General features: G+C 51.9%; 1 protein-coding gene across 1 annotated transcript; it reads left to right on the forward strand.

The window, feature by feature from the left end:
- Window positions 1–5,936: 5,936 nt before the first annotated feature.
- Window positions 5,937–11,982, forward strand: LOC129678638 (fatty acid 2-hydroxylase-like; the record flags this gene model as incomplete). The annotated part of the gene is made up of 3 exons (XM_055609509.1): window positions 5,937–6,079; window positions 6,656–6,762; window positions 11,810–11,982. Coding segments are annotated over 3 exons (423 nt in total), but the record flags the coding sequence as incomplete, so codon positions are not given.
- Window positions 11,983–12,014: the final 32 nt, after the last annotated feature.

Consider the following 12,014-nt stretch of genomic DNA (forward strand, 5'->3'; position numbering starts at 1 on the left):
TACCCTGCCACCTCCCCAGACTCCATGTGCCCTGAGTGGAGAGACACAGAGTACCAGAGGAGAAGTCAGGTGGTCCAGAGCTACCTCAGTGGTCTTGAGTTTATCTCACCTCTTATCTGATCAGGAGAGGTCCGCACCAATCCTGGCAGGAACACAACCAGCCAGCTCCACGCTGACACTAGGGAGTGCTGCAGAACCTCCACCTCTCTCACTGATTGGTGGTCTGAGTCTCCAGGTGCTCAGAACTCAGGCTCTGAGCTCCTTGCTCAGGGTCAGGTTCAGCCCTAGCATCTGTGGCCAGGCAAGCAACCTTCGCTGTTCTCACCTGTAATATGAAGTTATCACAGGCCCTGATCTGTAGATTAAGGCTTATGAAGGATAATGAGTATGGGACCAGACCCCAGGATGGCGTATCACTGGGGCATAGAAAAAAGTCGTCAGGACTCCTAAAGACTTTTTGTCCCTGGGAGTCTCTGTCCCCTGGCCCGTTGCTTCCTTTGCCTCCCTGGCTCAGAAAGCTGTCCTGGAGCAGATGCTCTGGGGTTCTGCGGACATTTCTTTAATCAATTGCTTGAGCTCATGGCAGTGGGAGGAGCCTCTGGCACCCAGCAGCTGCCGCCTTCTGCTCTTGCTCTCCTGGGGAGAAGCAGGTCCTGAGCATTTGCTGTTAAGTTGAGGCAGCCCCAGAGGAGGGTCCTGTGCCACCTGGTCCCTGTGCTGTCCAGGTGGAAGGAGACAAGGGGACAAGGAGGAGAGCAGAGGCAGCCCCTCCTCACTCTGGCAGCAGGCCCTCTGCCCACTCTCTGAGCAGCAGGCTGCCCTTTCCTCCTGCTGCATGCTGCTGCCAGCTGCATTCCTGGCATAGCCAGGAGCAGCCTCCCCCTTCCTGGCGGGGGAGGGGCAGAGCTGGGGGAAGGGCATGGGGTACACACGATGCTTGGCCTAGGCACTCACTGACTTGTACCTGTATCCCAGGCCCAGCCCATTGCTCAGGTCTATGAACCATGAAAGAAGGCCCTGAGCCCAGCAATCTGCCCATTCCAGAGCAGTTTCTGAGCAGATCCTCACCTGCATCCACACAGCCCTGCACTGAGCACCAGACCTGCCTGTTCTGCCAATCAGGCCCCACAGGTTCAAAGTGAGGGCAGCCAAAGACGTCCCCAGATGCCTGGGAGCTGGGGTCATGATCTGTGTCCCGTTTTCCTTTCCCTTCCCCCATCAATCTCTTACAGTGATCTTAGACCTTTACAGTGACTTCCCCCTATTCTCTGAGCTTTAGGCAGCACAGAATGGGCAGACTAGACCAGGAGCCAGCTCAGAGGAAGAAAGCCACTTGCATGGGAGGGCAGGAAGCCAAGGAAGTGTGTACGGGTAAAGATGAATGAGCTTCTTTCTACCTCATCAGGTCCCATCTAGGCAGTCAGCCAGCCTTGTCTCTTCCCTGTTCTCACCTAGTGAAGATGCTGTCCTTCAGTAAGCAGGACTAGAAGAAAGCTGGGGGAAAGACAGTATGCACGTAGCAACTAAAACAGGGCCTAGCGCCAGGTGGTGATCCTAGCACCAGGTAAAGGGCCTAGCAGCAGGTGATGGTTCTAGCAACAGGTGAAGGGCCTAGCAGCAGGTAAAGGGCCTAGCTCTTGGGAAACTGTTTTGAGGGTGCTACAAACAAGGGGAAGGAGCCAGGTACAGTAGCACATGCCTGTAATTCCATTGTGTGAGAGGCAGAGGCAGGAAAACCGTCTCAAGTTTGAGGGCAGTCTAGTCGACATAGCAAAACCAGGTTGTGCAGAGCTACATGCATAACAAGACCCTGTTTCAGAACGCACCACCAGGAGTCTGTGAACTGGCTCAGCCAATAAAGGCATTTGCTGCCAAACCCAACAACCTAAGTTCAATCTCCAGGACCAATATGATGTATGGAGAAAACCAACCCCTGGAGACTGTCTTTGACTCCTGCTAGGGCACTGTGCCACACTCTCACGAGGGCTGTACACACACATGCACGCACACGAATAAATGAAATGTGATTTAAAAAAAAAAACAAAACACCAACACAAACAACTTATGGGGGGAGATAAGGAGGTTAATTCCCACCCTGGAGTCAACCAGCCAATTCCCCCTTGGCACTAGCCCACTGGGCCTCAGTGTGCTCACCCCAGACAGGGAGAACGCCAGCGGGCCTGCGCTCTGTTCTGTATGGAGCTCTCACTCTGCTCCTGGAACAGCAGGACAAAGACCCTATTGTAAAATTATTGGTGTTGGCCCTTGATGAGGAGAGGGATGTTCGCAGGGGCAGAGGCAGGGCCTGCAGCCCCGAGAGTCAAGTAACCGTCCCTGGGTACCCAGGAAAAGTACTTCAGCAGTGGGGGGGTAAAAAAGGGGGTGGCAGATCACAGGCAGCCTTGGCGCTGACTGTAGACACCAACCTGACGTGTAGAAGGTCAGGGCCTGCTGGTCTGCCTAGGCAGTGGCTGAAATCATGTGTGCAGGTCAAATGGGAAACAGGTCATCAAGGGGCAGGCCACCACACAGAGAAACACTTTCTCAAAAGACAAAAAGATTGCTCAAACCTTTGCTAGGTAGAGAGAAGAGCCCCCCCCCCCCCCGGCCACACCTCTGAGTAATAACTATAAGCGGTTTTCTTTTAATTGCATGTATTTATTGGGGTACATATGTGTGCCACAGCACTTGTGTGAAGGTCAAGAGACAACTCGGGGGAGTCAGTTATCTCCTTCTGCCAGGAATTAAACTCGGGTCATGAGTGCCTTAATTAGGGTCACTGAGCCGTCTCACTGACCCTAAATGGGTGTTTTCATAAACTATCTAAGGCAAAATTAAATGTGCAAATGAAACTTAGGCATATGGGTGTCATGTGGAACACAGAAGGTCCAGGGGTCCCATCTGAGACAAATAGTCATGAAATAAAAGATTAAGGTCTTGCCCTTAGAGCAACAACTAGAAGGAAAAACCCAGAGCCACCACTAAAAGCCAACGGAGGTGTGAGTGTTCTAAGACAGTCAACACAGGAAGGGTAAGACGGCTTATCAGGTAAAGGCCCCTGCCAACAATCTAACCTGGCAATCCAAATTCAATCCCTGGGAATCCACACGGCGGAAGGAGGGAGCCGAACCTCAGAAGCTGTCTGCTGACCTCCACACATCCAGTGTAGGACGCACCACTCACACACATAGACATGCATACAACATAAAGAGATAAAGTGTTTAAAATTTCTTAAAAATAAGACACAAGAAGACAAGAAAGAAAGGACAGAGGAGATATAAAACAGCAAGACAGCATGAACATAAACTTGGAACATGAGATGACTCAGAGGGCAAAGGGCTTTCTCCATAATTGTTAGCACCTAAGAACCTGAAAGCAAGGAATACCACAGGGCTCAGCTCACGGTCCCCCATATTGAATGGGCAGTTGAACAAGAAGATCTAACAGGGCAGCCTTAATGGATCAGCACCACATCTGCAAATGACAGATGTGATTGTCGCACCTGTTCAGCCGGGAATGTTGAGAAATGAGTGAACGCGTTAAGCCATGTAGACTTCTTACAGTCTCAGTTGACATACATATAGCATGTGCTCAGTGAGTGCTGAGGGTGAGGCAAAGCTTCAAGCTCTCTCCCACATGACCTTCCCCAGACAGGCCCTTCTAAGGTGAGGCTCTGCAGGCCACTTCAAGACAAGGTGTGAACATGTCTGCTAGAAAGTTCCTCCCGTTCTTTTTCCTGGTATAAAGTGTGCATGTGTGCATACTCAGAGACCCGGGATGGGACATGGAAGCCATGAGGTTGTCTGTACACTGGACCAAGGCATGAGCTTAAGGAGACGGTCGGGAAGGGAGCAGCAACCACGTGCAGTCTGGACCTTTCCATGGTCACAAACACAAGAGTGACTGGTGGCTTTACCTGCCTGTTCCAGAAGATGACAACAGTAGTTCCTGGGAGACCTGCTGGGGCTGAGCCCGCTTCAGCAAGGAGGCCAGTGAAGGACGAGCAGGCCGGTTCCCAGCACCACTGCATGTCTTTCTCCCAGGCTTGTTCTCCTTCCCTCGCTGGCACTGCCTCCCTTCCCCCCGCAGCGGCCACCTCCCTTGGTTGCAGACTGCTCTCTTGTACTGGAGATGCCCGCTCAGATCACGGGCTACTGGGCTACTAGCTTTACATACAAGAAACTGAACAGCTCTGGGAGGTGCAGGTGCTTGCTCAGGCTCTCACAGCAGACGAGCTGCAAGGCCAGGATCCTATGGTCCCCTGACTTTAAGTTCATTATCTTGACTGTATGGAATCCAGATTAATCTTATTCAGTGCACTAAGTCATCAGACATCTTCACGTACTCCTTGTAGCCTACAGGTAAAGCCTCTCACGAACTCTTTGGCTCTGTATTCCTGTGACTAAAACTTTGGATACATTTTTCGCTATATGTCCATATTAACCTGTGTATAATTTACATATTGTACTCTTGCACTCTGTGAGTCAGAACATATTCAGATACAACTTAAATCTGTGTAATGTGTGTGTGTGTGTGTGTTGCAAATACAAATAGGGTTTCTGGGGGTTGAAGAGATAGCTCAGGACTCATGTTTGATTCCCTGCACTTACAATGGACAGTTCAGAGCCACCTGTATCACCAGTTTGGGGGAGCCAGTGCCTTTTTCTGACCTCCATGATTCCTCTTTCTCACAGAGAGAGAGAGAGAGAGATAAAGAAAGAGGCATTAAAATAAACAGTATCTCTGATGTTTTCTCTGGGGGTGAGCCTGTGAGTGCTGCTGAGGTTTGTACAATGTGTGTCTGGGTAACAGCTGGTCAGGTAGATGAAACACCAAGTCCTGAACCCTATTTATTTTTCACAATTAAAGATTTGTCCTACTAAGCCCTCAGCAGATTTCTTTCTGCAATCCACAGAGCAGTGTCGGGGAACTTCTCTGTAACATGGACCACAGTTGTTCTCAGCTCCACATCTGTACCCATGCCCTCCCCGCCCCTGCCCCAGCAAAATCTTCTGTGTTGATGAGCAAACCCCAGGTCATATTCAAAGTCTTGCACGCTTACCCTAAATCTGGGCATTGGTGCCAGTCCTATTGCCTCAGAATTGTGGCATCCTTGGATCAGCACTAAACGCTCTTGCATGGTAGGCTTTGTCCTGCTAAATAGCTTCCGCTGTCATTGTTATTCTGCTTTATAGCTGAGGGAACTGGGTTTCAGAACGTTCGTGTGGTTTTCCCGAAGTCACACAGTGAGTGGTGGAGCCAGAATCTGAACCCAGGACTGACCCCAGAGTCCCTGTGCTAAGCACCAAGCTGTGTGAAACAAGGGTGATCTCCTACATACCTGTTGGTTCTTTCTAGAACCTAGCACACCCATGTGCACACTCACAAAAGTCAAATGTTTAGCAAATGATTGAGTGAATACATGAGTCATTTTTTCCAGGCCAACATCAAGAAGAAAATCTGCAGTGGAAAAAAAAAAAGGGCCTTCTTCATTTATGTTGTGGCCCCCAGTGGTGCAGAATACATTGTGTGTGTGTGTGTGTGTGTGTGTGTGTGTGTGTGTGTGTGTAGTCCAGCATGGGCTCTTAGACATATATCATCATTGGGTTTCAATCTATCTCGCTCCTGGTTTGGCCAGACTTGATGCTGTCTGAGTCATTGGTTGGGCTCTGACAGCAACTCCAGTGGGAGGAACAGGTATCTGAGGGCTTTCTGCTCAAGCAAGCTTAGGTCACGGGCCTGATCGGGATTCCACATCCTGGGCGAGATGGGGCTGTGTGCCTAGATCTAGATTTCCCTCCCCCAAACCACTGTGTGGGTAGCACCACACCGACCCACAAGCCGAGATGGTGCTAGAGGACAGGATGCTATAACCAAGAGATGTGGGAATGAATTCCAGAGGTGTGAATCTCAAGGGCCCGACTTTTCTCTTGCAGGACCTGGTGGACTGGCAGCAGCCCCTCCTGTGGCAGGTGGGCCACTTGGGAGACAAGTATGATGAGTGGGTTCACCAACCGGTGGCCAGGCCCATTCGCCTCTTCCACTCAGACCTCATCGAGTCTCTCTCCAAGACTGTCTGGTGAGGCCTATTCGGGGTCAAGATGGGCTACCCCTCTCTTCTGTTAATATCAGCAACACACAGAAGCAGGAAACATTTGGGTCCCTCCTTAAAATAAGGGGTGTTCTGAAGTAGGTTATCAGGGAGGGTGGAACAGACTGTGGCCATAAGCAACCCCTGCACAGAGTTTTAACTGCTGTCTGGGAAACATCCTACCATGTGCCTGCGCCTGCTCTTTTCCTGACTCCTACGTAGGGTTAGAAGACTTTAATGCCCATGGAAACCATTTTCCTGCAATTAGTCCTCCTGCCACAAGAGGTCAGTGTCTAGATAGCTGCCCAGAGCCACTAGCCATGGTACCCCGTAATTCTTTTTTGCTTAAGACTCATCTCGAGACAGGGGCATTTGGACTCACAGCTTCCCTCTTCTTTCCCCCTGCCCCGCACGGCATTGTGCCTTCTGACTGTGGCTCTCCACATGTGCTTTAACATGGCCTGCCCCCTCTGTAGTTAAATGTATGCCTCAGGGAAGCTGGACTGTGTTGTCTCCCCCTCCATCCTTGTGTACACCTCTCTCACCTTGACGGCTCTCCTGCAGGTATAGTGTCCCCATCATCTGGGTGCCCCTGGTGCTGTACCTCAGCTGGTCCTACTACCGAACCCTCAGCCAGGACAACATCCGGCTCTTCTCATCATTCACAACAGGTAACCACTGGCTTCTTCCTGACTTGTTCCCATGGGTCTTGAAGGTAGGGAACTGTGTTCTTCATGGTCTCGAGTTTCCATGGGCATAGAAAAACCACATCACAAACACTTCAAAATGGAACTTAGTGTAGGAAAAATAAAAAACCCCTAACCCATGGATATAAAAACAAGCAACACGTGAGCAGAAGCTAAACGAAGTCATATCATCAAGTGTTGCAGCAATAAAAAGACAGAGGAAGAGAGCTTCTTACTGAGATTAAGAACAAAGAATAGGTGAAGCACCCCCCCCATAATCTCAGCCTTAGGAGGTGGAGATGGAAAGATCATTACAAGTTGGGGTCGTTCTTATCCACATTAGCGCTCCCAGGGCAGCCAGGGCTGCAGAGTGAGGCTCTGTCTCGATTCAAGCCACATAGAACATGCAGTCTAGAGTTCTTCACTAAGAGACCAGATAAAGGCCAGGCATGAGGGTACACACCTGTAATCCTAGCACTTCAAGAACAAAGCAAGGGGGTTACCTACTGTAAGCCAGAGGCCAGCCTCATCCACCACAGCATATCCAAGGCTAGTCAGAGCTATATCATAGATAGATAGATAGATAGATAGATAGATAGATAGATAGATAGATAGATAGAAGATAGATGATAGGTAGGTAGGTAGATAGATAAATAGATAGACAGACAGACAGACAGTATCAGGTAGCACAGCTGAAGGCAGATGAGTCCATGCTCCCGTCACAGATTGGAGGAGAACTTGGGAGAAAGATATGCCTGCACCACAGACTTCAAAGCTAAGGGCCGCACAGCAGACAGAAGCTGAGCCTGGCGGTGACAGCTGATCCCCTCTACTTAGTGTGATTGGCATGTAGTGTGTGCCAGACCATGTACTTTCCCGAGACTCCTCCCAGCAGCCCCGTGGGAAAGGCGTATTGCTGCGCCCTCTCAGGGCTGAGGAAACATAGTCAGTCCAGAAGGCATACACGTGTCAAAACGTCACACAGTACATGGTTACGTGCATGCAATGCTATCTCCCAGGGCTTCTAAAAATAGAGTTGAGGGAGGGACTGGAGATTCCTCAGTTGGTAAGTTGATTTGAGCATGAGAAGCTGAGTTTGATCCCAGCATCTACACACAGCCAGGCTTAGTGGTGGGCACTTGTCCTCCTGGAGCTCAGGAGACAGGGACAGATGGGTTCCTGGATTCACTGGCCAGTGAGAGAGCCCGCCTCACAAAACAAGGCGGTGGCTCCTGAGGAGGAACGACACCCAAGACTGTCCTCTGGTCTCTGCATGCACACACACACCTGCAGACACGTGCGCATTCACGCGCACACGCACACACGTGCACACGTACACAGACACATAATAGAGCCTGAAAAAGTTAAATGAGTGATTCAGGGTCGTTATGGCCTGGGATGTGAGAGCAACTGCCCCACCCCGACTCCCAGCTTCTAGTTAGGGGCCAGGAGACAGGGAGAGTTTGACATGGGCTGTTACCCAAAGAACACATAGAACTGAGTTCCTCAGAGTGGCCGCTCTGCCATCTTGGCTCACAGACTTCGTGCTTGCCTCCGCCTCCGGTCACATCGTGTGCCTCCTGCCCAGCGAGTCTGCTGGGCACCCTAGGGTGTCGCCTGCAGTGGTGCGTCCCCTTGCCTGATCACAGTTTGTTCCCAACAGGCTCCAGGCAGTTTCCTTCCTCACACAGAGGCTTCTCTTCTTCCCACACCCCCCGAGGGCAGCAAGTCAAGGTCCTCTCATAGCATTGGGACCCTCAGTTTATCTGCCTCACCCAAGATAGGGCGGTGGGCAGCAAGCTGTGGAAAGCGCCCCCACGACTCAGCCCAGAGCCCCGGTGGTTACCGTGCACATCCCACTAGCCGCGCTTAGCCTTTTCGGCCCACGCTGAATAGCTGAGGCACACAGCACAGGGCTTGTTGCCCAGGGGCCTGCTCGCTGAATCGCCCACTGTCTGCCCGGCACTCCCCTAACAATTACCAACAGTGGCAGGGCCGCCAGGGCCGGTGGCCAGAGGGGGAAGGGGGCACTAAAGCTTTGGCCCAGGTCCCTCTGCTGGATTCCTCCAGAGATGCCACTCAGTACCAGCTCCGGCCGGATGGGCAGACAGGGTGATGCTGGGGTGAGGAGGCGGGTGGAGGCTTGACCTATAGGAAAGGGCTGAATGCTTGGCCGGGGACAGTGATTTGAGGGCTCCACAGCAACACAGGCCTCTGCAGACGGCTAAAATGTGCCTGTGTAATAAAGGTCCAGTGTGGCAGGGCAGCAAGCCTGTGGCCACCGTGCCAGCAACAGCGGCACGAGAGACACATTGCCTCATGCGTTCCTCATCCTGCAGACTGCCATGCAAGGCGCAAGTCACAGGCAGAGCAAATAGGAACTCACAAGGCAAGGCAGAGGGACACTCGGTGGGGTCCCATTGCAGCTGCTGGACAAATGATGCCCTGAAACAAATGCTCAGGGGAGATACCAGCTTTCAGAGAGAAATGGAGCCCGTGGGGCCAAATTGTTGCCGCATCTCATGTTCGTTCCCAGGTAGTTCCCAAGCACCTAGAAATTCACCTAGAACCATTTGTCAAAATGAAGTATGGCCCGACTCTGAGCAAAAAGCTAGTGGCCACTCGTGCTTCCCCTCTGCCCCGGCTCTCTCCCTTCCCCAGCAGCCCTCGTGGCCATTGGTCCTAGGGCTGCCTACAGTATACAGATGTCCTGGGTCCTTCAGAGGTACCGCTCAAAGCTGCCCCCCCCCCCCGAGCCTGGTCTGCTCAAAGGGTGACACAGTTCAAATTTCATCCAGGCCCAAACCTGCAGGGCTCTCCTCCAGCCTGTTTTCTCACCTGCTGAGTCTCTGTGAGCCTGCTGTGCCAAGCACTGGACACGTGGAGAAAACCTTACTCATTTAAAAAAAAAAAAAAATCTCCAAGTTGGGAGCAAAGTACCAAATGACACTACCGTACCTAATGCTTGAGGGTGGTACCAGAGGCCAGAGTAAGACACACAAACCAGCCAGAAGTGGGTTAAGACATCTGCACAGGCCGTTGTGGAATGGGAAAGGCAGGGGACTCCAGGGAAGAGAGCATCAGAAAACCTGTACATGCAGGAGAAAATGACACGCCGCATCTAAGGAACCACTAGCTTGATTTGGCCCCGGTGCCGGTGGCATGTCTGAAAGGTCAAGACTCGAGGGACACGGGGACTATTCTTTGTCTAAAGGCCATGAGGAATCAGGGAATGATTTTACCAGGTATAGACACAGGAGTGGAAGTCTGATGCTGCCCTGGGAGCCGCAGGTGGCGAGGTAGTACGAGAAGAGTGAGGTGGGGTTGCATATGGGCACTAGGGTTGGCAAGTGTCTACTGCTCTTGCAGAGGACTTCCGCTGCCGGCGACCATGCAGGCAGCCCATGACCTTTCTGTCATTCCAGCTCCGGGAGAGCAGATGCATCTACACGCGCATACACACTCTTAAAAATAAACATCTGGAAAGAAAATAGTGAACCGAGATAAATGGATAGGTAGACAAACAGGCTTAAATTACAGGTTTGGCATGGTAGTGCATAACTGTAATTTTAGTGCTGCACGGTCTGCCAAGAAAAACAGCTCTTCTCGATGAGCCATAAGCTTATGGGGAGGCCGTCTCAAAAATAAACCAGCAAACAAACAAAACTCAAATAGTGGTGGTGGTGTAAAGCTTTAATCCCAGCACTCAGGAGGCAGAGGCAGGTAGGTGGTTCTCTGTGAATTCGAGGCCAGCCTGGTCTACAAAGCAAGTCCAGGGCAGCCAAGGCTACAGAGAAACCCTGTCTTGAAAAACCAGAGAGAAAGAGAGAGAGAAAGCTGTGACAAATTGCCTGACAAAAGCAACTTGGAGGAAGGGATTGGTTTGGCTCTTGGTTTGAGGCTGGTCCACCAAAGCTAGGAAGTCTTGGAGGCAGGGGCTGGAAACAGCCGGTCACTTCATGCCCACAGTCAGGGAGCAGTGGGAGGGGAGTGCAGCTCCTTCCACTTTATCCCAGTCCAGGAGAAGCCGTGGGCCCACACTCAGGACAGCAGTTCCCTGCTCAGTTTAAACGCTGCTGGAAACACCCTCACAGAAACACACAGAGGTGTGTCTCCAGGGAGATGATAAATCCAGTCAAGTCGACAGTGAAAATCAGCCATCACAAAGCGTAAAGCCACAGAGGTGAGACAGAAGCGGAGGAAACTAGACAGAGCAGAAGGGGCTAGAGCCGAAGTCTCCTAGAGATCTAAGACAGCGCGGGAAGAGCTGCAGGGAGCCATCGGAGGGCTGGATCTCGAGGACTTCCACCTTGAAGATGCTTGTACAGCCTGTGCAGCCCCCACCCCATCCACGAGGCTGGTGGTTTTCCTCAGACACTGTGATTTCAGGTCTATTGACACAGCTTTACTGAGATCTGCACGCCTGTCCTGCCCACCCACTCCCTCACGCATGGTCCCCAGCCATTCACTTCCTCCATCACTGACTGCTGGCTCTGATGGCTCGTTTGTTCTGTTTTGTTTTGTTTTTCCTTTGTCTGTTTTTCAAGACAGGGTTTCTCTGTGTAGCTTTGGCTGTCCTGGACTCCTTTTGTAGACCAGGCTGGCCTTGAGCTCACAGAGATCCTCAGGCCTCTGCCTCATGAGTGCTGGAATGAAAGGCATGTACCACCACTGCCCCAGCATGACAGCTCTTTCCCAGTGGTCTCCTCTCCTCCCCCCATGCCACTGAGTCACCCTTCTTGCTAGAGACCCAGCCTCAGCCGGAGCTGTGCCACCTGCCGCTCCCCATTGGTTCTCTGACTGGTAACCCCATCACTCTGGAAAAGAACCCTTCCCAGGCCCACTGCACATCTGCCCAGTCCCCTCCCCGACTTTACCTCAGGGCTCCTCAGTGTGGCCTGCCCATAGCTACTAGGCAGAGGGCAAAAAAGGTCCAAGTCAGCCTGGGTGACAAGGCAAGAGCTTTAGAGCCACCAGGCACAGGCCTGCCCAGCACCCGTCAACCCTGACCACCTCTCTGGCTCCACTGCAGATTATTCCGTGGCAGTGCCAGAGTCCATGTTCCCAGGCCTCTTTGTGCTGGGCATGCTTATCTGGACCCTCATCGAGTACCTCATCCACCGCTTCCTGTTCCATATGAAGCCCCCCAGCGACAGCCATTACCTCATCATGCTGCACTTCGTCATGCATGGCCAGCACCACAAGGTGAGCAATGCGGGTCGGGCCCACTCCAGGCC

This window comes from Psammomys obesus, unplaced genomic scaffold (assembly GCF_907164565.1).
Source record: "Psammomys obesus unplaced genomic scaffold, mPsaObe1.curated_primary_1811, whole genome shotgun sequence".
Lineage (NCBI taxonomy): Eukaryota > Metazoa > Chordata > Mammalia > Rodentia > Muridae > Psammomys > Psammomys obesus.